The following is a 22,802-nucleotide window of genomic DNA, read 5'->3' on the forward strand; positions in this document are numbered from 1 at the left end:
AAGGAAATAAGCCACACCTTTAACTTTTTATATAAGTACGCAAATTAAGAATTTACACATTGCTACATCATTTTATTTCGCTCATAAATCTTTCTCTATAAAGAAATTTGTTTTTTATTTGATTTGATGGTTTTTATTATTTTATTGATTTGACTGCGCTTGTTGACCGATCGACTATATCATTTTATTGCTTTTGACCGTTAATTTTATATTGTTTGTAATTTTCATGTATATTAATTTTGTTTACACGCTGAAGATGACACAAAGAAAGGGTCGAAACGTCCGAATATGTATTGACTAATATATTTTATTTTATTGACTATATTTTGATTGCGCAATAATTATCGCGCGTGGCTCCGATTGCCTCTCTCACTATTCCCTATTTGATTTATTCACTCCTATACTTAGTTTATTAAAATTATTCACAGTTTACAACTAGAGACTTTTTACAACGTTTATGCTAGTCTCTAAAGATTAAAAGATTATGAGGAAAGTAAAACGGGAAAATAAAAAAATTATGTTGAAAGAATACTTTTTACTTAATGTTTTATTTAGGAAAGTCAGAAAATTGATATTAGTATCAGTATATTAAACGAAGAGATAAGAAAATACAAAACATCCGGCGTACAAAAATTATATAATTATAATGTAAAATAATATATTGTATTATGTAAATTTATCATCTAAATTTGTAGAAGAAGTTCTTATCCGGATCGAAGTAAGCCGCTAACCGAATGACGAAGCGTGCGTAGGTTCGCGCGTAAAGAGCATATGTTTTCTTTTCAATGCTCGTTTCAACTTGGAGAAAGTATTTGATTGAGCCATAAGGCTCGTTAAATCTTCGTTACATTATTGCCAGTTATTGCGACTTATCTTGATCTTACGACAAAGTAATTTTAATGATGGTTATCAATCAAAAATAAATAATACCTAAACATACATATGTATTTTACATATATGTAAAATTGTATTTGTACGTGTATGTAAAAATGAAGAATGTTAAGCAATTTGTTTTCTATCGGGAACTATTAAAGATAATAATAGAAAACCTAGGAAATCTTATCTTGCAAATTTAACCTTTACAAAATTTTATTGCTATTTCTAGTAGCTACCGAGAAAATAGTCTTTAACATTTTTAATTTTACATTGTGTGTATGTGTGTAATTTTGTATAAAAATTTATAAAAATTTCTTTGATTTGCAGATAGTTTCCTCTTATTTTGAATTTCCTCTCTAAAGTGACATAATCAAAAATACATAATGATAGTATTATACACTGCTAAAAAAAAGGGGATCACTTTTTGTCAGTAAATTTTTGCCGATTTTTGAACTGCAATTACTCAGTGAATAATTAACGTAAAAAAAGTTTAAAAAAAGATTTTACAGGGCAAACTCTCTAGTATAAGGTGCTTTTGTTCAATTTTCACTCAGGTTTATACTCAAAGGCGTGGTCAATTTTAAATAAGGACGTATTTGAGATATCCAAAATCGTGAAACTTGCAGTCTTCCACCGTCTAACAAAAAAATTGGCGAACATAATCATTGATACCATCTCAAAGTACGGACTTTGAGGAAAAAAAAAACACTTTGTCCTTATACGCCGATTATTTAACGAGATATCGCAATTTAAAGTAACCTCGGTTTTTTTACGATTTTAGCATGATACCGCGGACATTTGCGTAACCTGATGTGCATCACCAAGCATGTTGCTCAGTCAAATTTTGCACATCATGTATGTATGTGTATATGGAGTGTATATATACATGTGTATGTGTGTACATGTAGCGGTTTTTTTAGCCATTTTTTCGCCATATTACGCGCATCGCGCAATCTTGATCTCATATTGATGCATTTTTTTACATCAGATTTTGAATAAAATTTCTCAATCTGATGTAAAAAAAATGCATCAATATGAGATCAAGATCGCGTGAGGTAATACGGCGAAGAGTGACAACACTTCTTACTTTAAAAAACCTCTACTGACATAATCTGATAACAGTTTGGTAGCAGAAACCAAGAATGCAGATTTTGCTTCATTTTTGCCGTCAATTCGCGCCAAATTGTATAGCAAGTATGTCAAAGATCACTGGATTTTTGTAATCAATCCTGCTATCACATTTCGTGATCACAATATTTCTGTCAACGTTCTGTCAATATAGCATATGTCAGATTCTGTATTAAATATATAATCTTTCTACCGACAAAATTTGTAGCGGACATTTTGGAGAATCTGTTCTCCATAGATTTGGCCATCTTACAATTAGTATACGCAACGGCAAACGTAGCTTGTATCTTGAGCTATTTACTACTTTGTTGCCTGAAAAAAATTTTATTACACGTGAGTCATCTCAATTGTTTGTAACACGTAATTTCAAAATAGCTCAAGAATCAATTTAATTGCAAATTAGCGCGTACATATGCGCGCGCGCGCGTGTGTGTGTGTGTGTATGTGTGTTACTTTCGTATATTTTGAAAGCCCATACATTTCATTATACTTTATTCCATTATACTTATATTTAAAAACAGGCTGAAAAGCGAATCGTTGCATTTCGATGTTATTCGAAATATTTGTTTCGAGGTATTTTGATAAATTTGCATTAAGCTATAATAAGTATAACAAAATGCAAATTTATTGATATCGATTCATTAAAATCAATATCAAAATGTACTATTATAGTCTTTAAGATCTTTTATTATGATATTCTATGTATTATGGTTGCGAGTATTTGATAGCGTTATCGTAGCGTGTACAATATATAATAAAGTTCTCAAACGTTGGCACGTTTCTTCGTTGATAAATATACATGAAAGAGATACTATCATACATGAAAGAGGTTGTCTTATCATGTAACGTATATTATCAACATAAGATAAAATCAATTAGACGTAGATGTGCAGAAAAAGAACTCACTCCATGGATAATTTTTCGAACCAAACATAATATATTCACATATTATATTTCATCTATACTTTAAAAGAACTTTGACAAAATTCCACGATGTTAAAAATTAAAAATAAGAAGTAAATAATAGTTTTTGATTACTTCTCGCGCATAATATTCTTGGTAAAAAAATGTTTTTATATTCTTTTTTTAGAATTCACAACTTTCTTGAATTTTTAGAATCTTTTACAATTTTTAATTTTTAAAAACTTTCAGATTTTTTCTATAAATTGGAACATTTTTTAGAAATGTCGAGAAAATATACATCTTTTCTAGAATTTTTTCTATATGTGAATTCTGAAATGTTCTAAAATTTTCATAATTTTCGAAGAAAATTTATAAAAGTCTGAAGAAGTTTAAGCTATTTTTTCTAAAAATTTTTATAAATTTAAAGTATAAAAAGTTGTTAAGAATATTGTGAGAATTATTTTTGTTAGGAATATTATATTTAGCAACATTTTGCAATAGAGACATTGAAAGGTATAAAAATTGATTTCTTTTTGCACAACCATGTTCAAATTTATAAATCAAGTACTTAATCCTTTGCGATCCAAACTATTTCTCGCGAACAAGCGAGGATTTTGAATATTTCATTCTTAATTTCATCTGCTTGGCTGGTCTAACATTAATCAAAGAATTCCTGTTACTTGAAGGAATTTATGAAAATCCCAAAAATGTTAGTTTAATTACAATATCGCGTGCACTTGGAGAATTACGCTATACCGTAAAGGATTAAGCGAGTTTTATATTCTACACTTATTCAGTCGACGGGACTAGCATCGCTATAATGGCTTAGCGGAAATTGTCCACGTGTAAATTATCCAAACGAGGAAAATCCCGAATACTAATTTCAGTAGGCAATCGGCGAAGTATAGGTACGTAAAGACTCGTCTTGCCCGCGGCAGTGTCGAGGGGTCGTCTTTCAGGTAATATTGCCTCGTACCTAAGATATACGCTAACAGATATTCGTTCCAACCGATAAGCTTCGTATTCGTGAAAAATGTCTCTTTATCGGAGGGACACAATTGATGTTCCAGATCGCGTAGATTGTCATCACTGCAATTAAATACAGCAGAAAAATAAAATAAATCATTAATTAGAATAATTAGTCTATCGAATCGACGGTGTATTTAAGAGGAATTTAACTTCTTACCGAAAAACCCACTGCTTCATGGTGTAATATTGGAGCAATTCCAATCCGACGTTTACTCTATTTTGTACTCGCACCAGGAATGGTTTATTTCCAGTGACGATAAGTAGAATGTCTAACAGGTAGGCGGGTATAGTTTGAAAGAACATGACGGCGAGCCAATGTAGAACCTTGGAGGAAGTCAGTCGTCCACCGGGATACCAGAGCGGCTCTAAAACAAACGTTTACGTTGCACACGTTAAAGATATATCTCACAGATATATTTTTGCAATCTGTTGCCGCAAACTCGTGTTGTAATATCGCCTTACGCGAGAAGGGGTTCGCGAGAACGTGTTTCTTCCCGATTTCTAAAGCGTCGCCCCAAGAAATTGGATTCTCGTGGTTCGCCGTGGCGTTTAGAAACAACGGCTTGGTAGACTTTTCCATTCCGACCTGCCAAGCCAGAGCGATTGTCGCGTTCACGGCCATGTCGCAGGGTATTATATCGGACACGTAATCCGCGTTGCAGAGCATGGACCGTACTACTCCTTTACCCGCCCCGATCATTAATCCGGTCGGGCCGTTCATATTGTCCACCCAGCCGGGCACGGGCTCTTTAAAAGATGCTGTCACTAAAATCAGATTGTATATTGTTAACATTTTATTAATGATACAATCGAGAAGATTCCATAAAACAAAAGAAGAATATGTCGTACATAAGTACAGAATAAATCTTTCTATGCAAAACTATATTTAAAATATTGAATATAAAAATTGATAAAGTTGATTTTCTCGAAGAGGAAGATGCGTATATAAAGATTTTATTTGCTTCGTTATTCAACGATAATCGTTTTACGTGACGAGCAAGGATTAAAACATGAAAACGTTTAATTTTTTCACCTATCGACGGGCGTATGACTCCTACAGGCAGGCCGCATCTCGACACGAATTCCTCGCTGAGTGCCTTGCTGTAGGCGTACGTGTTTGGTTGTTCGCCCAATAATTTCAGTCTCATTGCCTCCAGGGCGTCATCCGTCATCGTATTGACCATGTGAATGACGTCGTCTGGCGAGATTCTGCTATGGTAAGCTCGTTCCTCCAGCACCGCTTCGCCGCATTGGCAAAAAGACGTCGAGATGTGAATAAACGACTCGAGTAGAGGCAGCTGAAAGATAATTGAGCTGGTTTTCTACCCTCTCGCTCTCATTTACCTCTGTGAAGCTGTTTCCTCTAATATCGAGCAAAGTTTTTATTTGTATAATTATAGAGATCGTAGATATATTTTTTTACAATAAACAGCGGCGAAAATTTACTGTAACATATTACGGTTTGCAAGTTTCACTTACACCGGGAACTGAATAGCGAAATAACAGTGTTAAAAACTAAAATAAAACACTAATTACGTTACATTAAATCTGACTAATTACATTCGAGAAACGTTAAAAATATCAGCGTTCTAGAATTGGCGTACACGCAATACAGAAAAGGTAACTTTTTCCTTTGGTAAAATTGCGTTCGAGTAATAGTTAATAATGAGTGCAATTTAAAGCTAATGAATAATGTCGTGCGTGTATCGGGCGCGGTCCGCGCTGAACGTGTTGTTTTGTTAATATTCTGAAGATTCCATGACAATTATCTGTATGATATATTTAAATATTTAACTAATATTTAAATATTTAAATATTATTTAGAATAAAACTTAATAAAAGAAAATTTTTTAGCTTTCTATCATTGAGAATAAAATGAGTTATTCACAGAGCAAATGTGTACACATAGGCTGCGTTTCGACGTTCACTGCATCATTGAAAATTTATAGTTTACGTCACGTATACTATAAATTTTCAGTACTAGCAGTGAGTATCGAAATGCATAACCATAAAAGGCTTGAATTTTGAGTGTATGCTACAAAATATTTCAATCGAGATCTTTAAATCGACTTTACAAAGTTACAAATATCTTCAGAAGTTATAACATTTTGAATCTGTTCTAATTATTTAATCCACTATATTTTATTTTATTTTCAGCCGTTGCGTTTCAGGGATATCAATTAACAAAAATTTTATCTTATTGAATTATAATTATTTGTATTCAAAATAATTATATGTATGTCATATATGTTGTTATGAAATCTTTAGAGAAATAATTAAAAACAGTGCATATAGTAAAACAGCGTATGTATTGTATGTATGTACATGTCCAACGCGCGTGATTCACGTGTAATTTCGAGCTCATTTGTTATAGCTTTAAATTGCACTCATTAAAAAATTACTGCTCGGACGCAATTTTGCTGGGAGAAAAAAAGTTGCTTTTTTCTGACACGAGTGATCACAATGTGCATTCCACGAATTTTAGGACACTCTGTACAACTGAAATTCTCATAATACTAATATTCACATAATTTTCAATAATATACCTAGCTATAATTATATCATCGTATTATTATATTTATATCATTGAATAATAGATATTATTAAAGATCAAATTCTTGTGCTGTTTATATTTTTGATGTACATATTAAGAATATATGTATATATTTAAATATATTTTTTAATAAAAAATAATAGAAAAGTTAACAAAAAATATATGAATTATAAAAATGTAATAAATTAATATATATATGATTATTACATATATATAGATATCTATATAATTATGAGCAATTTTTCTCATTTCTTCCAACTTTACTTTTTGTAAAAAACTGTAAAAATTACTTTTTAATTATTTTTTAAATTCTTTTTCTTATTATTTTATATTTTTTATATGTATACGAACAGAGATTATACAAGAGAAAAAAAAACATATATGAATATATTTTATAATATACTATAATTATATATAAAAAATTGTTTCTCGGGTTACATATGCGTGCATTTTGGTGTTTATATCAGTCAATTTTTATCTCGGTTGTTATTATATGTATTATAAAATCGAACGACATATAATCGGTACGTTTTGCATTGATTTCTAATTTTTGATCAGTGTACAGCGAACATTATTCTTACCTGTTTCGCCAATGCTATAACGTTTATGGTGCTTATGGTGTTCATCTTGATGGCGTTTTTCAATGGCAAGTCGAATCTGACACTAGCGGCCATATGAAAGACGACGGCAACCCTGCTCGTGAGGCGTTCCTTATCCGCGACGGATAAAGCGAGCTCTTCGACGGTTATATCACCGAATATAACTATCAGTTTCTTTAGCCGTTCCGGGTACTGTTCTCTGAGGATTCTAAATGGTTCTTGCTGTAAATACAATTTCCATTTCAGTGAATGAACTCGCCTTACCCATTCGAGATAATTTTATAATCCGTAACTGTTAAACAAAGCGATCAGCTCAAACAAGCAGATGGTAGGATATTCATAACCGATCTAATTCGAGCAGTGTAATTTATGATTAAAATACACGGAAAATAATAAAGTTGCTTCAATTAAACGTCGACGTCACGGGCTGCAACAAACATATAGTTAACTCAACTAGATATTATTGAACCAAATATTTAAATTATTAAAATAATTATTTAATTTTTTTATTCATTAATATTGATGTTGCGTCAATAGATTTTATCTCAACATCATTTTTTTCCGTGTACGATTATTGCATATTATGTATGATATTTAAATTAGATATCCAAGTAATATTTAAATATTATTTAGAGTATGACTTAATAAAAGAGAGAAAGTTTTTTTATCTGGTATTATTGAAAGTAAAATGAGTCTTAGCCATATGCAAATATATGCAAATATATGTATGCGTAAGTGAAAAGCTTGCATTTTGAGCGTGTGTTATAAAATATTTTAATCGACATCTGTAGATTGGTTTTTCAGGGTCACGAACATCTTTAGAACGTCTGAATAATGACATTCGATTTGATCGATTAAGAAACGTTTTTGTTTAAACTCTATTTTAAAGAGAGTATCTGAAGGAGATTCGAATGAGATGTCAGAAAAAACGTTTATCGATTTCGCGCGCGGGCTTGCATGATTCAAGGATACGAAGCTCTTACCAAACTCTTCTTCTTTACACTTCGATGACGGACACTCGAAACAGGGAAAGATGACGAAATAAATTGAAAATTTCTGACGGCACGATCGATGTCAAGGTGATTTGCGACGATTCATTTCGGTCTACCGGGTACATAGTGTAATTACGTGTGCGCGCATCACTCTTTATTTCCCATCGATCTTCCGCATAAGTCCCGTTACGTTTTGATTAATTTTAATATTTATGAAGACCTAGGGACTCAGGAAATCACGTATTTTATCTCGTCTCTGCGAAGGACGCGTAAAAAGAAATTTATAATAACAAGTGAGATCGAGAGAGACCTTCGGGATCAACGAGCGTTCGTTGCTTCACGCGAGATTAAAAAGTTGACGCGTTCGCAGCCGCCGTACAGTAACATTCCTCCGATTACCACACGTAAAGCCAGTAACGTAAATGTCTTTCGTTATTCCACGTAATCGGCGCAGGTCCATTAAAGTTTAGAGAAGCGATTGCGTTCAGCGTTTGCGGCCGCGCGTGGCGCAATCGCTGAACCTTCAGCGCCTTTAAGCGCCGCGAATTGTCATTAACATTAAAAAGCTGATAAGTAGCTTACGAAAGTAAAAGCTACGCGCACGCGCGCGCGCAAAGAGAGGCATTAGAATTATAATAAATCTTTCTCTCTCTCTCTCTCTCTCTCTCTCGCGAGAATATAATCGCGGCGCGAAGTGTGAATAGTGCGATCGGGAAAAGTATGCTGCCGCTTGTGTTGCACCGTCCACGTTGCTTCACCGATCGGCCGCCGAAGCTATTTTAACGACATCAGGTGCATACGCTCGAGAAGAGAGATCGCGATGCCGGACCGTTCAGTTATCCACCGCGACATTAGACGCATATATCTGCGCCGAGATGTCTTCACTTATACCGCGGTAATTGTCCCTTTCTCTACCCTGACCCCGAGCAGATAACTTGTATTTACATACTATGCACTTACATAAGATACACCGCACACAAATCGGCTATTTATTTCTTTTCTCGGTGAGTATTTACATAATATTTGTTTGGAAGACCATCCTTTTCGAATTATCGCCCATTAAATCCCTCGCCGAAGACGCGTTGGGATAATAGATAATGTACGCCGAGGAAAATTCTCGGATCGCGAATATTCTCACTTCGGTATATACCACCTAACTTCTGTAACATTTGGAGAGTAATTGTTTCTTAGAATCTTCGATCATTCTATATCTTCGGATATATTCCATTAATCTCTAATTAAAAAGTTTGAATTAATTTCTCCTCTGTTACAGAATCATTTAATGCTTGCGGATTAAGAAATTTAAAGAGAATATAAAGAAAATTAAAAGTCATTTCTCAAAGATATAAGTCGACAATGATAAAAATAGAACGTCTTTATACTTGCATCTTTATACTGTAATTAAATATTCGGATTGACTTGTACATTTTAATGCAATTTTTGTCGGAGACTTAATGTGAAACGCAATGAATAATAAGAGAACGGGCGTGAGTCTTATTATTCGAAAAAATAAGCCGCTTCCGCTTCTGGCTGTGTCTAGGTGTGCCCAGTTCGATAAAATTATCTTCTGACCGCAAAACAACCTGTGGCAACAGATTTTTCTTCAACTTACATATTTGCCGATAGTGTCATACGATATCCTTATATAGAAGCCATACGACTCGCTTACATAAAGTGCATTATCTCTTATTAAAAAGTCTTAATAAAGACGCATCGAAAAAATATCTCGAGGAAAATCTTGAGATTTAAAATAAGCAATATTTATTTAAGTAAACTAAGTTTTAAAAAGAACTACTTTTACAATTTTCGATTAACGGGAATTTGTTCTAGAGTCTCATTGTCAGTAAAAATCTTTTTATATAAAAGTATACATAATTATATATAAAATTATATATCCTTTCCCCACATAAAAAACATACCAAAATCAACTTTGTAATTATTTTTTAATTATTTTTCTTGTGTATGCGAACAAGAAAAAATATATGGATATATTTTATGTAATTTTATATATATATATATTTTTTTTATATAAAAAATTGTTTATTGGGATGCTACTTGCAGTATCAAATTTTGGACATTCAAATTTTGCATATTTAACAATTGAGATATACGAGTGCAAATCAAAAATTTAAATTCTATTTTAATTTATAATAATTGTTATAAATCTGCGGTATCAAGAGGTAGTATCTTTCGCGTCTCATTGAGTCTTGCAACAAACAAAGAGACAAATTTATACGTCTTATATTTAACCAGACTTGTCTGGCTAAAAATAAGACTTAATCATCGTAACGCTTGAACCGATTGGGTTAGATTTCATTGACAAACGAGATTTGGATTACGTAACGAAAGGATTTTTACATTTCATGTAAATGCAAGCAGATATTATAACGCAAGATTGAATTTAATTTTGAAAGCCTGAACCGCCTTCTTTACATACAAATGCATATTTTTCCTCAGAATTATTGATTTTGAATAATACGCTGTACTCTCCCAGCTAGCAAAAGCTTCTGAAAGAGTCTTCTAAAGGACGTGTGGGAAAATTATATCATCTTTTACAAGTTTTTGTGATGCCTTTAAGACGTCTTTTAAAACTTTCCGCTAGTGGAATCCTGAGTGTAATATCCTATTATCCTGAGTGTAATATCGTGAAATATTGTATACTACATTATTATTTATATTTTAGATCAAAATCAGCCAATTAACGGGTAAAAGTGGTGTAAGAGAATTAAAAATGTGTAATATCTCAGTAACAGAGTAATTATACCTTTTTAATAATTGAATAATCGAGTATTCTTTAATAATAATCGATGAATGATATAGCTGTTAAACATTCAAGAGTTTTAATACGATACGATGATATTATTACTCTGAATATCAACACAAATGTTATTTTTTTTACATTAAGTCTGATTATTATCATATAATTTCTTTATATTTTAAATGCTGCGTCTAATTTTTAACACATTATTTACTGATTTTACATAATTAATTAATGAACTAATTAATGTTTATAAATATTTAGTATAATTTTTAAAGATATATTTAATATATACACATATTACCGTGCTGTGCTGATATCAGAAAGTGTAACAATTGCATTAGTGTAAAACCAATTTTAAAATAATATCTATGTGTTTATTATCATCAAACGTCAATAATGTACGCGTTGACGTGCAATTATCCTAATCGCGTAATCGACGATTACACTAACTAGTGACAATACTCAATTTTGAGTATTGTCATTTATCATTTTATCATTAATAATAATCATTTACGATATATTTTTGCATCAAGATTTATAACTATCATTGACGTTCAGAATGCATAAATAAAACCTTTCCTTGAACATTTTAGTGGTACAATTATATTTGTACGTTTATTAATATAGCGTTATAAAAATACGGAAAATAAATCAATTGATAAAAAAAGACTCTGAGCTAAGAAACTCAGAGTGTTTGTCCTCATTCTTTATTAAAATTAAAATTTACAAACGTATCGGTCTGTTATTAAATCATTTTTAGTGTGATAAAAAAGTTATTTAACAATCAAAACCGATAAAAAAGGTATAAAGTTCGCAAATGCGCATAGCTCGCATATTAAGTATTCGCAAATTACATCGAAAACCACAGGTAGCTTGCATTAAGCGTGATTCGTGTTTCCTCAGTATGGATTTCATATACCGTGCGGTATATGAAAAAATGTTTTAGACAAAAAGGTTAAGTGTATCTCTGTAATCGTGTATTTAGATTTTTTTTAAATTATATTTTTGCAAAAATAACACTTAAGAGTGAACGCTACTTTCAAATGTCAATAACTCAGAAACTAATCATAGAGATGAAATTGAAACTTTTTATTAGAGACACAAGTACTACAACGTATTAAAACATATTAAAAATTCAAAAAAATTGACTTAAAACGTTTTTTTTTTTTTCATATAAATGGTGCTAGGTCCATTTTAATATTTCCTATAGGCCTAGTTTACACCGACCTCTTGATACGCGTATCAAATAGTATATTTGAACTGATCAGCCAATAATCAGACTTATTTACTAGTTATTTACTATTTAATACGCGTATCAAGTGATCGGTGTAAACTAGACTATAGAAATCCATGTTGTGAAACTGTCACTTCTAATGTTATTAATAATCGGTTGGAACATATTGTGGGAATACGATTTGTGCTTAGTGTGAGCTGTGTGGTTTGCAATGAATACTTAATGCGAGCTATGCGTGAATTTGAGTGGTTTATTGCGAACTTTATATCTTTTTTTACCAGTATTTCTATTGTTAAATAACTTTTATGACACTAAAGATGGTCTTAATAATAGACCGAAACGTTTGTAAATTTTAATTCGAATAAAACCTAGCGACACACGAATGGCTTTGAGCCCCTTTTTTATCAGTTGATTTATTAATCGTTTGAACCTCTTGGTATTTTAAAATACGGAAACTTTTATTGTAACTATCTAAAAATTTATGCGAAAAAATCAATACAAAAGATACAACGTCTATTACAAATCTTACATCTGTAATTTAATTGACCAATTTTAATCGATTGTTTTATTAGAACTAGATAATATTTATAAAATATACATTTTTTTAAATAACAAGATTGTTACAATAGTGCAAAAACCACTGAATTTTATATCTTGAATATTATATACATTTAATTAAAATGCTATTAAGAACGAATTAATAGGTTAATTGTGAGACAATTGTTTCAACTTTATTCTGTAATAATTATTCAATACATTGATTGCAATAATCAATCAGATGTATTCTACATATCTATAATAGCAATTTGCTTTTAATAATATTAAGCAGCATTATTTCGTTTAAATTTTCAAGATAGTGATCTATTGAATTGATTTCTGTGAATTTTTTTCACAAAAGAATAAAATTGAGTTTGTTACATACCTGCAGTAAGAGCTGCAACCTTATTTGCGGATCATAGCCCTTCTTCTTTCTGATGATTAAGAAGATCTCTCCAATATCAGGACAGCTTAATAGTAATTTGGAGACTAGAACCTTTCCCATAAAGCCAGTACTTCCAGTGATGAGAACGTTTTTGTTGGCAAACCATTCGGGTATCGATTTTGTGGTCATTTTTGAAAAAACTGCGGAACATAAGTAAAATATTTGTTAAGAAGAAAAATAAAGAGAAAATCTATAAGATTGTAATAGCTCGTTTCTTTGAGGTTTTAGTGTTTATAATTCTAGTTTATTTAATCCCTTTTCCTGTTGTTCTCTATAAGCCGTTACATATTTTACACATGACCACACCGAACGTTACACATAACCATCGAAAAAGTTTTAAAATTTGATATTAAATATGAACAAGGATACTTCGTTATAGTTCGTATTAATATTTTAATAATAATAGCAGCATGTATTCTCTCACAGACGTTTCTTTTCGCTTTTATTTAGTATTCAGTTCTTTAAAAGATTTGCTTTTGTAATTGAATAGGACTGCCAGACACATGCAAAATATAATACGTGAAGATAACTATTTCTTCACTCGCAATATTAATTATTATATGTAATTTTATTACAAAATTTTAAAGTAGAAAAAAACATAATTATTGCAGAACACAAAATAAAGGAAGAAAACGAAATGGAAAAAGAATATAGGAATTACGAAGTCATCTTTGTAAGATACTATTAAGGCATCTGATTCTCGTTCTACAGGTTACAAAAATACAGGTGCAAGAATTGCAGTTATTATTTGTGTGGATATATGTGGATTTATGCTGTGCATATGTAATTTTTGAAAATGAAAAAGCGAGAGAGTATTTATGTATATATAAAATAAGTGTTTTAAACTATATTATATTATATAACATTATAATATGTATTATATTACATAATATTATATATATCATATAATATAATAATGTGTATTTTGCATACTTAATAAATACCTTAAAATTGCAATAAATTTTTAAATCAGATTATACAGGAAATGCAACGAGCGTTTCGAACGGATATTGCACTTCGCACGAGAATTAGAGCGTGTACACTAAACTAGCAATCAAAACTTGAAGTCACTTGAAAAAAAAATCTCGCGTCTTATCGTTCCATGTCGTAGGGACTGTCAGAACGGACTGAATGCAGATGCATCATCAACGACGGCTTTATCCCTGCACGGCTGACCGCACGGTCATACCCGAGCCTTTCTTGACTTCGCCTTCGTCCAGTGCCACAGTGTCCGGTAAACGAAGGCTCGAGGGCGGTAGCGAGTCGCCAAGGTCTCTCGCATTCTCTCTTATTTTCCCTCCCAGGTAGATGCAGCAGCGATGGAACCGAGCGGATCCGCTCGTCGCATTGGCATTACATCGCGATTTTATTTTCGTTCACGTAGCAAATTTACATGTCTCACCGATAATTCCCACGAGTCACGAACGGATCCATCCGTAACTGGAACTTACCGCGACGCGACGTCACAGTATCGTATATTTATGTTCATTCATATGCAGGGGGCAAGTGATTTGGATTCTATCCGAGATTCGCGATATCACTACATCGCGGCATCGCCGCGGGCATAAAGGGAGCCATTGAACCTCGGGGCTTCCCAATGATTCCGCGACCTTGCAGCAGCCTCGGATTACGTATATAAGACCGCTTTATCATTTTTGTGGTAAAAATTACGTGTGAAATATATATTTGTCTTATATAAAATACCGTTATAAGATCCTGTTGTTTCTGAGAACTTTGAAATGTTTTTCTAGCCAAATTAAAGCTTATTTAAAGACAAATTCATATATAGGAAAATTATTATTTGAAAGTGCATTTTTGAGAAATAAACTAGTGCGTAGTGTGGTGAATAAAATGAAATAAAGATCCTTATTTGTAACTATCTCATCTACCTAACGACAGAGCTTCTCTTTTCTTTTATATATCTTTGCAACACGATATGATGTACAAGGTGTCTCGACCTGCTGTGCTACTCTACTCGTTAATGGCAGATACCTGAGATTATTTTGAGACGAAAATTTTAATACCAAAATATCGAGGCTATGACAGTTTTTAAATAAGAAGTATTCAAAGTTTACTAATCAAAATGTCTGAAATTCGCGCGGTCAGTCATGACACACTGCATAATAGTGAAGATGTTTTCAAGATTAACTCTGGAGAAAAGAATGAATGAATTAACGTGGGACACCCTGCATAATAATATAATAAATAGGTATTCACAGCTTACATTTACGAATAGTTTATATATATAATAACACTTTATTATTAAGGGAAAATTTATAATGTCCGAATAAACCATGCGTTCACACGTGATATCAAAGATCATCGTTTAAAAACGATCATCTTCAATGCACAATACAGGGATGAGAATTATTTCAACGGAAAAACGCAAATTAATGAGAGTTATACCAAAGAAAAAAAAACTTAAATTAATATCTCGCATTATATTTAAAAATCATAATAATATTGAGATGAGAGACGGTCGACGTAGAAGTATTCGTATTCGTATCTTAAAAATAAATTTTTAGTTCCATAGATCGATATTACGTTCTCGGGGTTAGAGACCTTATTCAGCTCGGGGTAAAGTCGAGAAGAACGCTTACCGACTATATTTTTACTCATTTGATATAAATTTGTGGATTTTTAATTCATAATTAATTTTACAATTTACAATTTGGTTGTTTTATAAAAACGATGTTTTTATGAAACATATTTACGGCATGGTGTTTTTCTATGTAAAAATTTTTGTAGTTTTCTATGTCGATTTAACTTTTTCTTTTTTTTAGAGTGTAACAAATTTCTTAAACTATGCAGATTATTGTTGATTCTCAATAATATCTGTTTAATATATCATCAGAGAATATGATAATTTAAAAAAATGTTCATGGAACATATATTGTAGAAAGCATTAGAAGTTTCCTTACTTTAGTTTGGACTTGGACATCATAAGCAGCCTTTTTCAATTCAAAATCACGTTGCGCTTTTGCAAACTCTGTATCATTTAGGAAACGTGCAGCCATTCTTTGTTCCTCGGCGATAGCTTCCCTAATTTGAGCGTCTCTGCAAGCTTCTGCTTCACCTATTCTAGCATCTCTCTTTACTTCTGCTGTACGTGCCATACCGCCCATACCGAGTGCTTGCAGATAACCCTATAAATAATATATTCTCATAAAATTATTGCACGACATGATAACATTTATGATAATACAATGAGTAACGAATGATTTTAGCATTTAAGTAAGCAATGCCTGAACGACCCAAAAAGGCAACATAATATAAGTATACATCGTAGCTCCAATTCAATATTTATAAATATTTTTAAATGGAAAATTTGAAGATACTTTAGCAATTTATACAAAATATTTTACAAATAACAATGTTTAAGACGTTCTTAAAAATCATACATCCAATCTTAATTTTTTTTTAAACTATGTTTTTATTAAAGAAATAAGACAAATTTCGACAATATCTTCATATTTTGCTATTTAAAGATACTTCAGTATCGAATCAGCAGTAAATGTGCACAATTGTGTTGTTACAAAAAGCAATAAAAATTTTTGTTGTTGTAGAATCTGAAGAATTAACAATAATGTTACAAGACATAGCGGTGTGCGCTGTGACATCAGGTATAATAGTAATAAAATAAAATTTGAACGTACCTTTGCCCCCTGCAAGTAGCAAAACAAAAATGTATTCAATATTCACAACATACAAGATCTAACTATAATAATTATTTAAAAAGTTCATACATATCAACTATTAATAGACATTATTGAATCGTTTAAAGGGGGTCTTTTGAATATCTCTCTATACACTTGCATGTACACTATGTACACTTTAGTAATTCAATTACGATTTCTACATGTTATCAGCATTATTTTTCTTAATTAAAGATTTTGAATGCTTACGCGTTCGACTTACATATTTTTGTGTTTATATACCGTGTTTATATATACAGTGTTTTTATACATTAGAAATGCTGCAAACTTACCTCTTCGTCTCTAATATCTTGCAGTGTGTACGATACGACAGTAATGCCCATATTTAACTAGATCACTGCTCGCAACTTCGAAGACTTCCTTGCTAAACTTTTTACAATCCTTGTAAATTTCCTACGGCAAAGAGTAGACCTCATGAGTCTAATAGCTTTTAATATAGGCAATTTAGGACAATTTATATTGATGCTCAACTTACCTCTACAGTCATATTGCCCATTATAGCTCGTTGATGTCCTTCTAGAGTGACGAGAGCTATGTTATGTATCTCATCTTCAGATTTTCCAAGGAACTGCTCGCACGCCATAGATAACATCTCTTCATTTTGTCCTTGAATTTTCACCTGGAGCAAATGCATTTTGCAATACATGAGTGTCATGTTAAGATCATTAAAGCTCGTTTATAACACACTTGTAAAGTTTTCAAAATTTTATACAACAACAAATATATATTATCAATAAAGTTTCCAGAATCATTATAACTTTATAACTTATACTTTTATATGTCATTATGAGTTATTTTAGATCTAATTTGAATCATATACATATATGTCAATTTTATTACATACAATTATAATAAATATATGTAATATCTTGACACAGCATAGATAAAAGCTTCTTTCTTCTTAATTACCTGTGCTATGTCTGTTATAGACATCAGAAATCCTTGACAGGTGTATACCGTTGGACCCTCGACTTGTAAAGTCATCGTATTCAGAGAAATTCTGTAAAGATAAGATATGCATAAGCCGAGGAATTCATCATGCTATCTATGTCTACGGAAGTACTTATATGACTCTCACTTTTGTACTTGTTGCACGAAGGGCCAAACAAACACCCATCCTCCAGGTATAAGAGAGGTTTGCTGTAGCAACATCCTGGAAGAAGTTAATGCAAAACTGAATTAGAAAACTGACAATACGGAGGACCATGAAAAAGATAACGGTTCGTTAAATTAATATATAATTAAATTAATATGTAAATAAAACAAAATGCATACGACGGCTGCGACTAGTCAATAAGTTGAAAACAATTTGGGAATATCGTACGTATCATTTCATGTATATCTATGAAAAATAAAGTGAATAAGACTCATACATCTCTACATCTGTTGTGCTGGACGATGACTTGCACGAATTATGCAAACGTTGTCGTACATTTCTTCATCTTCGTCGCGTTTATTAGTCTCTGCGTTAAATTGTGTGCCAATGCCAGTTTCGTATGCATCGTTCGGCTTGTGTTTTGTATTATTCAAGGCAGCCATGTTTACCATTCCTCCTGTTTTCATGTTGAAGGGATCCGACTAAATTAACATACAGATCATCTTTCATATTACATCATCCACCCTGTGTTTTAATTTTATTGCACATGCATCCACGTATCCTGTTATATACGTATCCTACCGTTATGACATCAGATGCACCGCTTTCTCCAAGAGCCAAACCGACGACGTCGACTCCAGCGGGTCTCTCGCGGAGCTTTCTGAATGATCTTCATCTCCTCAACCTTCTCCCTGAAATAAGTCTCTTTCTAATCACGCTAATTCCCACGTTACTATTTAATTAAGACAAAATAAATACAATTCTTACCTGAGAGACACTTTTTCCTCCTCGCTGTCATTATCATCGGATAGAGTTTCGCGTTTTCTTAAAGGTTTTTTCTTCTTCTTCTTGGACTGGATGTTAGATGCTTCATCATCGCCGCTGCCCATTTTTTTGATTAATTAATCAGTTAATTAAACTCTATCTTCTTTCGAGCAAAACCACAAGAGACAGGTTAACGTAATGCAGGTTGACGCAGAGTCGCTGAGAGTCGCTGTCAATCGATTATCGATTGATAAATCTCCATCAATAGGGTTCGAGTCTCCGCTAAATCGGGTTCGAGTCTCCACTAAATCGAATTCAAGTTTCCGCTATAAATTGTAAGCAGAGAGAAACCTGAGAGCGGAATATATAGATCTAAGAATACAATCGTCGTCTTTTTGAATGTTGCAAATGTCGCGGCTATCTATTCCAGAATATTAATACGCGGAATACGCCTATTCGTTAGAACGCGAGAAGTTTCAAATTATCCGCGCGGAAGATCAAGCACCTCCGCCATATTGATGACGTCACCTTCCATTTTCCCAGAATGCGCAAACGCGTCGCGACGACGGCGGGCGGCGGACACGGAGCGGATCGGTCCCCGAACGAGTGGCGCGTCGCGAGTTATTTAATTAGTAAGAGTAAGCTTTATTTTGTCTTGCATGCATTATTTAACGCAGTACCTATCGCGTAGGATAGATTCAGCGCTCGGGTATTAACGTATTTGCAAATATACGCATTATTTCAGTACGGTACTTATTCGGTCGAAAGCGCGTCGCGTTGTCAATCGCGAAAGTGGACGATCGCGTCGTATTTTCCAATGACGCGAATATCGCGGATATTTGTCAAAACTGTTAGTACGCCTATTCGCTAAATTACAAAAAAACAATCATGATCATACGCAAGCGTATAGTATTCGGGGTTCTCGAAATTCGGAAAATTCGTGATCGCGAAGTTGTGAGTTGTGAGAGCGGGGTGAGTAGCGACGCCAATGGCACTCTCGGGCCTTGGCTCGGTTTGGCGCGAGAAGTTTCGCGCGCGGGGGATGACGGGTCTCCGCCATATTGATGACGTCAGACGTTCTCCTTCATTTCCAGATCGCAACGGGCGACGGGCGCGGGAAGGACCGAGTGGACCGACTCCGGAACGAGTGGCGTCGCGGGAGTTGTTTAATTGGTAAGAGTAAGCATTATTAATCTTGCGTGAATTATTTAACGCAGCACCTATCGCGTAGTATCGACTCAGCGCTCGGATGTAACGTGCGTGTAACGATATTTCTCAAAAATAAGTATTTCGCGGTACTTGTTTGGTCGCAGGCGCGTCGCGCGGACAATCGCGGGTGATCGTATTTTCCATCTGTCACGAATATCGCGAAGCGCCTCCGCTCTCCGCTATGTTGCTCATGTTAATTACGCTACCCTTTCATTTCCAGATCGCGACAGGGCACGAGCCGCACGAGACGGATCGGCTGCGGAACGAGTGGCGTCGCGAGAGTTGTTTAATTGGTAAGTGTAACCTTTATTAATCTATGCATGCATTATTTACTGCAGTATTTATCGAGTAGTATCGATTCAGCGCTCGGGTGTAGATATATTTCTAAAAAATACGTATTTCGCGATACTTGTTCGGCCGAAGGCACGTCGCGCGGATAATCGCGAAAATGACATCGCGACGTTTTCGGTGCGAAAAGTTGAGCGCGCGGGAGACGAAGTGCCTTTGCCATATGTTAATTACGCTCCCCTTTCATTTCTAGATCGCGACGGGCGCGAGACGGATCGGCTGCGGAATGATGAGTGGCGTCGCGACTTATTTAATTGGTAAGTAGTTATACTTAGAATATTGCACTAAAAAAATATTTATCTAGATTGCTATTTATTTAGATTAAATATAATTATCATTGTTTATATTAATTTTCCTGTCAATAAAGATATTTAATTTTAAATTAATATATGTATGTATGTATATATTTTTAAATAAATATATTGTTGTAAATAACTTATAATATCATGAACAATGTAATAAGGAAATACATAATCGACACGTAAAAGCACAAATATATTGTGCGATAAAATGGAAATGTTATCACACATTAATTTAAATAAAAATTTTTAATTCTAAATAAATATGTGTATTATATTAACTAAATAAGCTATTGGCGGCAATCTAAATAAATATTTTATTTGATCTAAATATTTCTTTCTCAGTGTGTGATAACATTTCCATTTTATCGCACAATATACCTGTGCTTTTACGTGTCGATTATGTATTTCCTTATTAAATTATTTATAATATTATAAGTTATTTGCAGCAACATATTTATTTAAAAAAAAATATATATATATACATGTATAATATATATTAATTTAAAATTAAATATCTTTATTAACAGCAAAATTAAAATAAACAATGATAATTATTGTAAAAAAATTCCTCTGTTCTGCAACAAATAATTTATATGATTTTACATCACATTATTTTGTTTTATTTGTTATAAACCAGTTTTTCAATTATTAGACGGATAAGCTATAAAGCATTATGTATAAATTGGCACTTTATAAACATTAATATAATATTGTTATATATATAATAAATACAATATACTGCGTTATTGAAATACATGTTTCTTGTTCTTATAACATAATACTTCTATTTTATATACACATATTTGAAAAAATATTTACCGATATTGATTGCACTAATTTATAAAATATTCAATCTCGGACGAATATTTGGAGAAGAAATTAAAGCAAACACATGCCTAACGCATTTAATAACTTATTATTCCCTATCTAAAGATAATTCTTTATTTCTATTTTGCATATATAAATATTCTGTATTAATTTTTTGGGGGAAAAAGAAATTTGTAAAAAAGCTTTATATTTTTAAAATGCTAATATTTTGTTCTCAATACGATTTTAATTTTTTTTATACCTTCTTCATCATTTCAGCAATGTAACCAATAAGAATTAACTGTTTCCATAATTATTTTTTATATCTATGAAACTATTTATCTTTATTAAGATACAACTCTAGATATATAGATATAAGTATTTTATCTTTGTTGTCTGAATTCTATTGTCTAGGAAAAAAACTTTACAGTTTTACTTTTTCGAGTTAAAACATTCAATATATAATATTATTTTCAATATATTTTAAATAAGTATAGTTTAATAACTTTAATACGTTAAAACTTTTAAACTTTAAAACAGGTCGTTATTTTAATTTTATTAATATTTTTATAGTTAAATAACCGTTAATTTTTATTTATTGTATTCTTTCTCTATGTACCTGTGCGAGTGTAGCCTCAAGCATATTAGAACACCAAATTAAATAACGTAAAATAAGTCCGAAATAAAATATCTGTCATAATTTTTTATAGCTCATCTATTTTAAGTTAACAGATCCATAAAAGAGGTTCCATATTTACTTATAATCTAATTATAATGATGCATAAATATACATATATCTTATACAACTTTCACAGATCCGTTATCTCATTAATAATACTAATAAAAATAACATCTTAATGACAATTCTTTTTTAAAATATTTACTTGTATAAAATTTAATAAGAAAAAATCAATAGTCCTGACATAATCTAAACTATTATAAATTTTAATTATTTATAAATAGAAATATATATTAACAAGTAATATTTTATATGATGTATTTGTCTATATTAATGTCAAGCCATTGATTCAAACATTGATTATATGGATAGACTATAAAATATTGTGTAAAAATTGGCGTTTTATAGAAGTAAAAATTAGTTCAATCATATATAATATTGTATCTCATATATATATATATATATATATATATATATATATATATATATATATATATATATATATAAATAAATCAGATGCAATATTATACATCAGATGAATATACAGCACTATTAAAATATGTATTACTTGTTTTTATAAGAGAGATAATGCTTCTATTTATACACACATTCAAAAAGTATTTATAAATATAAAGGAAACACACGTCTAACTCATTTAATACCTATCCTTTTCTCTATAAGAGAATAGTTTTTATTTTTATTTTACATATATAAATATATTGTACTAATTCTTTTCGTAAAAAAGAAATCTGTAGAAAAGTTTCATATTTTTAAAATGTCAATATTTCATTTTCAACTTTATTGCAACTTTCTTTTTTATTC

General features: G+C 31.9%; 2 protein-coding genes and 1 long non-coding RNA gene across 4 annotated transcripts; 1 reads left to right on the forward strand and 2 right to left on the reverse strand.

The window, feature by feature from the left end:
• Positions 1-529: 529 nt before the first annotated feature.
• On the reverse strand, positions 530-17,389 carry LOC139811150 (putative fatty acyl-CoA reductase CG5065). Of its 2 annotated transcripts, none has more exons than XM_071775261.1 (9): positions 17,250-17,389; positions 17,047-17,167; positions 15,980-16,204; positions 12,999-13,198; positions 7,072-7,311; positions 4,970-5,234; positions 4,399-4,701; positions 4,094-4,301; positions 530-3,996 (listed from the first exon to the last, which is right to left on the reverse strand). In XM_071775261.1, the coding sequence occupies exons 4-9, from the start codon at positions 13,185-13,187 to the stop codon at positions 3,723-3,725; spliced, it is 1,479 nt and encodes a 492-aa protein (XP_071631362.1). In that variant the 5' UTR covers positions 13,188-13,198; positions 15,980-16,204; positions 17,047-17,167; positions 17,250-17,389; the 3' UTR covers positions 530-3,722. The 2 variants fall into 2 exon arrangements, with proteins under 2 accessions (XP_071631362.1, XP_071631363.1); XM_071775262.1 differs by having other exon boundaries at positions 16,715-17,167.
• LOC139811463 (flotillin-1-like) lies at positions 15,030-18,760 on the reverse strand. The gene is made up of 7 exons (XM_071775747.1): positions 18,639-18,760; positions 17,853-17,927; positions 17,684-17,774; positions 17,250-17,393; positions 16,715-16,723; positions 15,980-16,204; positions 15,030-15,050 (listed from the first exon to the last, which is right to left on the reverse strand). Exons 1-7 carry the CDS (start codon positions 18,758-18,760, stop codon positions 15,030-15,032), a joined length of 687 nt encoding a protein of 228 aa, XP_071631848.1.
• A 963-nt stretch (positions 18,761-19,723) lies between these two features.
• Positions 19,724-20,470, forward strand: LOC139811151 (uncharacterized). The gene is made up of 3 exons (XR_011731559.1): positions 19,724-19,808; positions 20,065-20,137; positions 20,386-20,470. It is a non-coding gene; the product is annotated as an uncharacterized lncRNA (long non-coding RNA).
• The last annotated feature ends 2,332 nt before the right edge of the window (positions 20,471-22,802 follow it).

This window comes from Temnothorax longispinosus, chromosome 4 (assembly GCF_030848805.1).
Source record: "Temnothorax longispinosus isolate EJ_2023e chromosome 4, Tlon_JGU_v1, whole genome shotgun sequence".
NCBI classification, from domain to species: Eukaryota; Metazoa; Arthropoda; class Insecta; order Hymenoptera; family Formicidae; genus Temnothorax; species Temnothorax longispinosus.

Bases quoted from the DNA above. Each gene is read 5' to 3' on its own strand.
- LOC139811150 (XM_071775261.1), bottom strand. From the start codon at position 13,187: ATGACCACAAAATCGATACCCGAATGGTTTGCCAACAAAAACGTTCTC. The intron at 4,302-4,398 runs GTAAGGCGATAT...CGTTTGTTTTAG, and splicing joins TCTCGCGAACCCCTTCTCGC to AGCCGCTCTGGTATCCCGGT. The intron at 3,997-4,093 runs GTAAGAAGTTAA...ATTTAATTGCAG, and splicing joins ATGAAGCAGTGGGTTTTTCG to TGATGACAATCTACGCGATC.
- LOC139811463 (XM_071775747.1), bottom strand. From the start codon at position 18,760: ATGGGCAGCGGCGATGATGAAGCATCTAACATCCAGTCCAAGAAGAAG. The intron at 17,775-17,852 runs GTGAGAGTCATA...TTATCTTTACAG, and splicing joins TTCGTGCAACAAGTACAAAA to AATTTCTCTGAATACGATGA. The intron at 17,394-17,683 runs GTAATTAAGAAG...CATTTGCTCCAG, and splicing joins CTATAACAGACATAGCACAG to GTGAAAATTCAAGGACAAAA.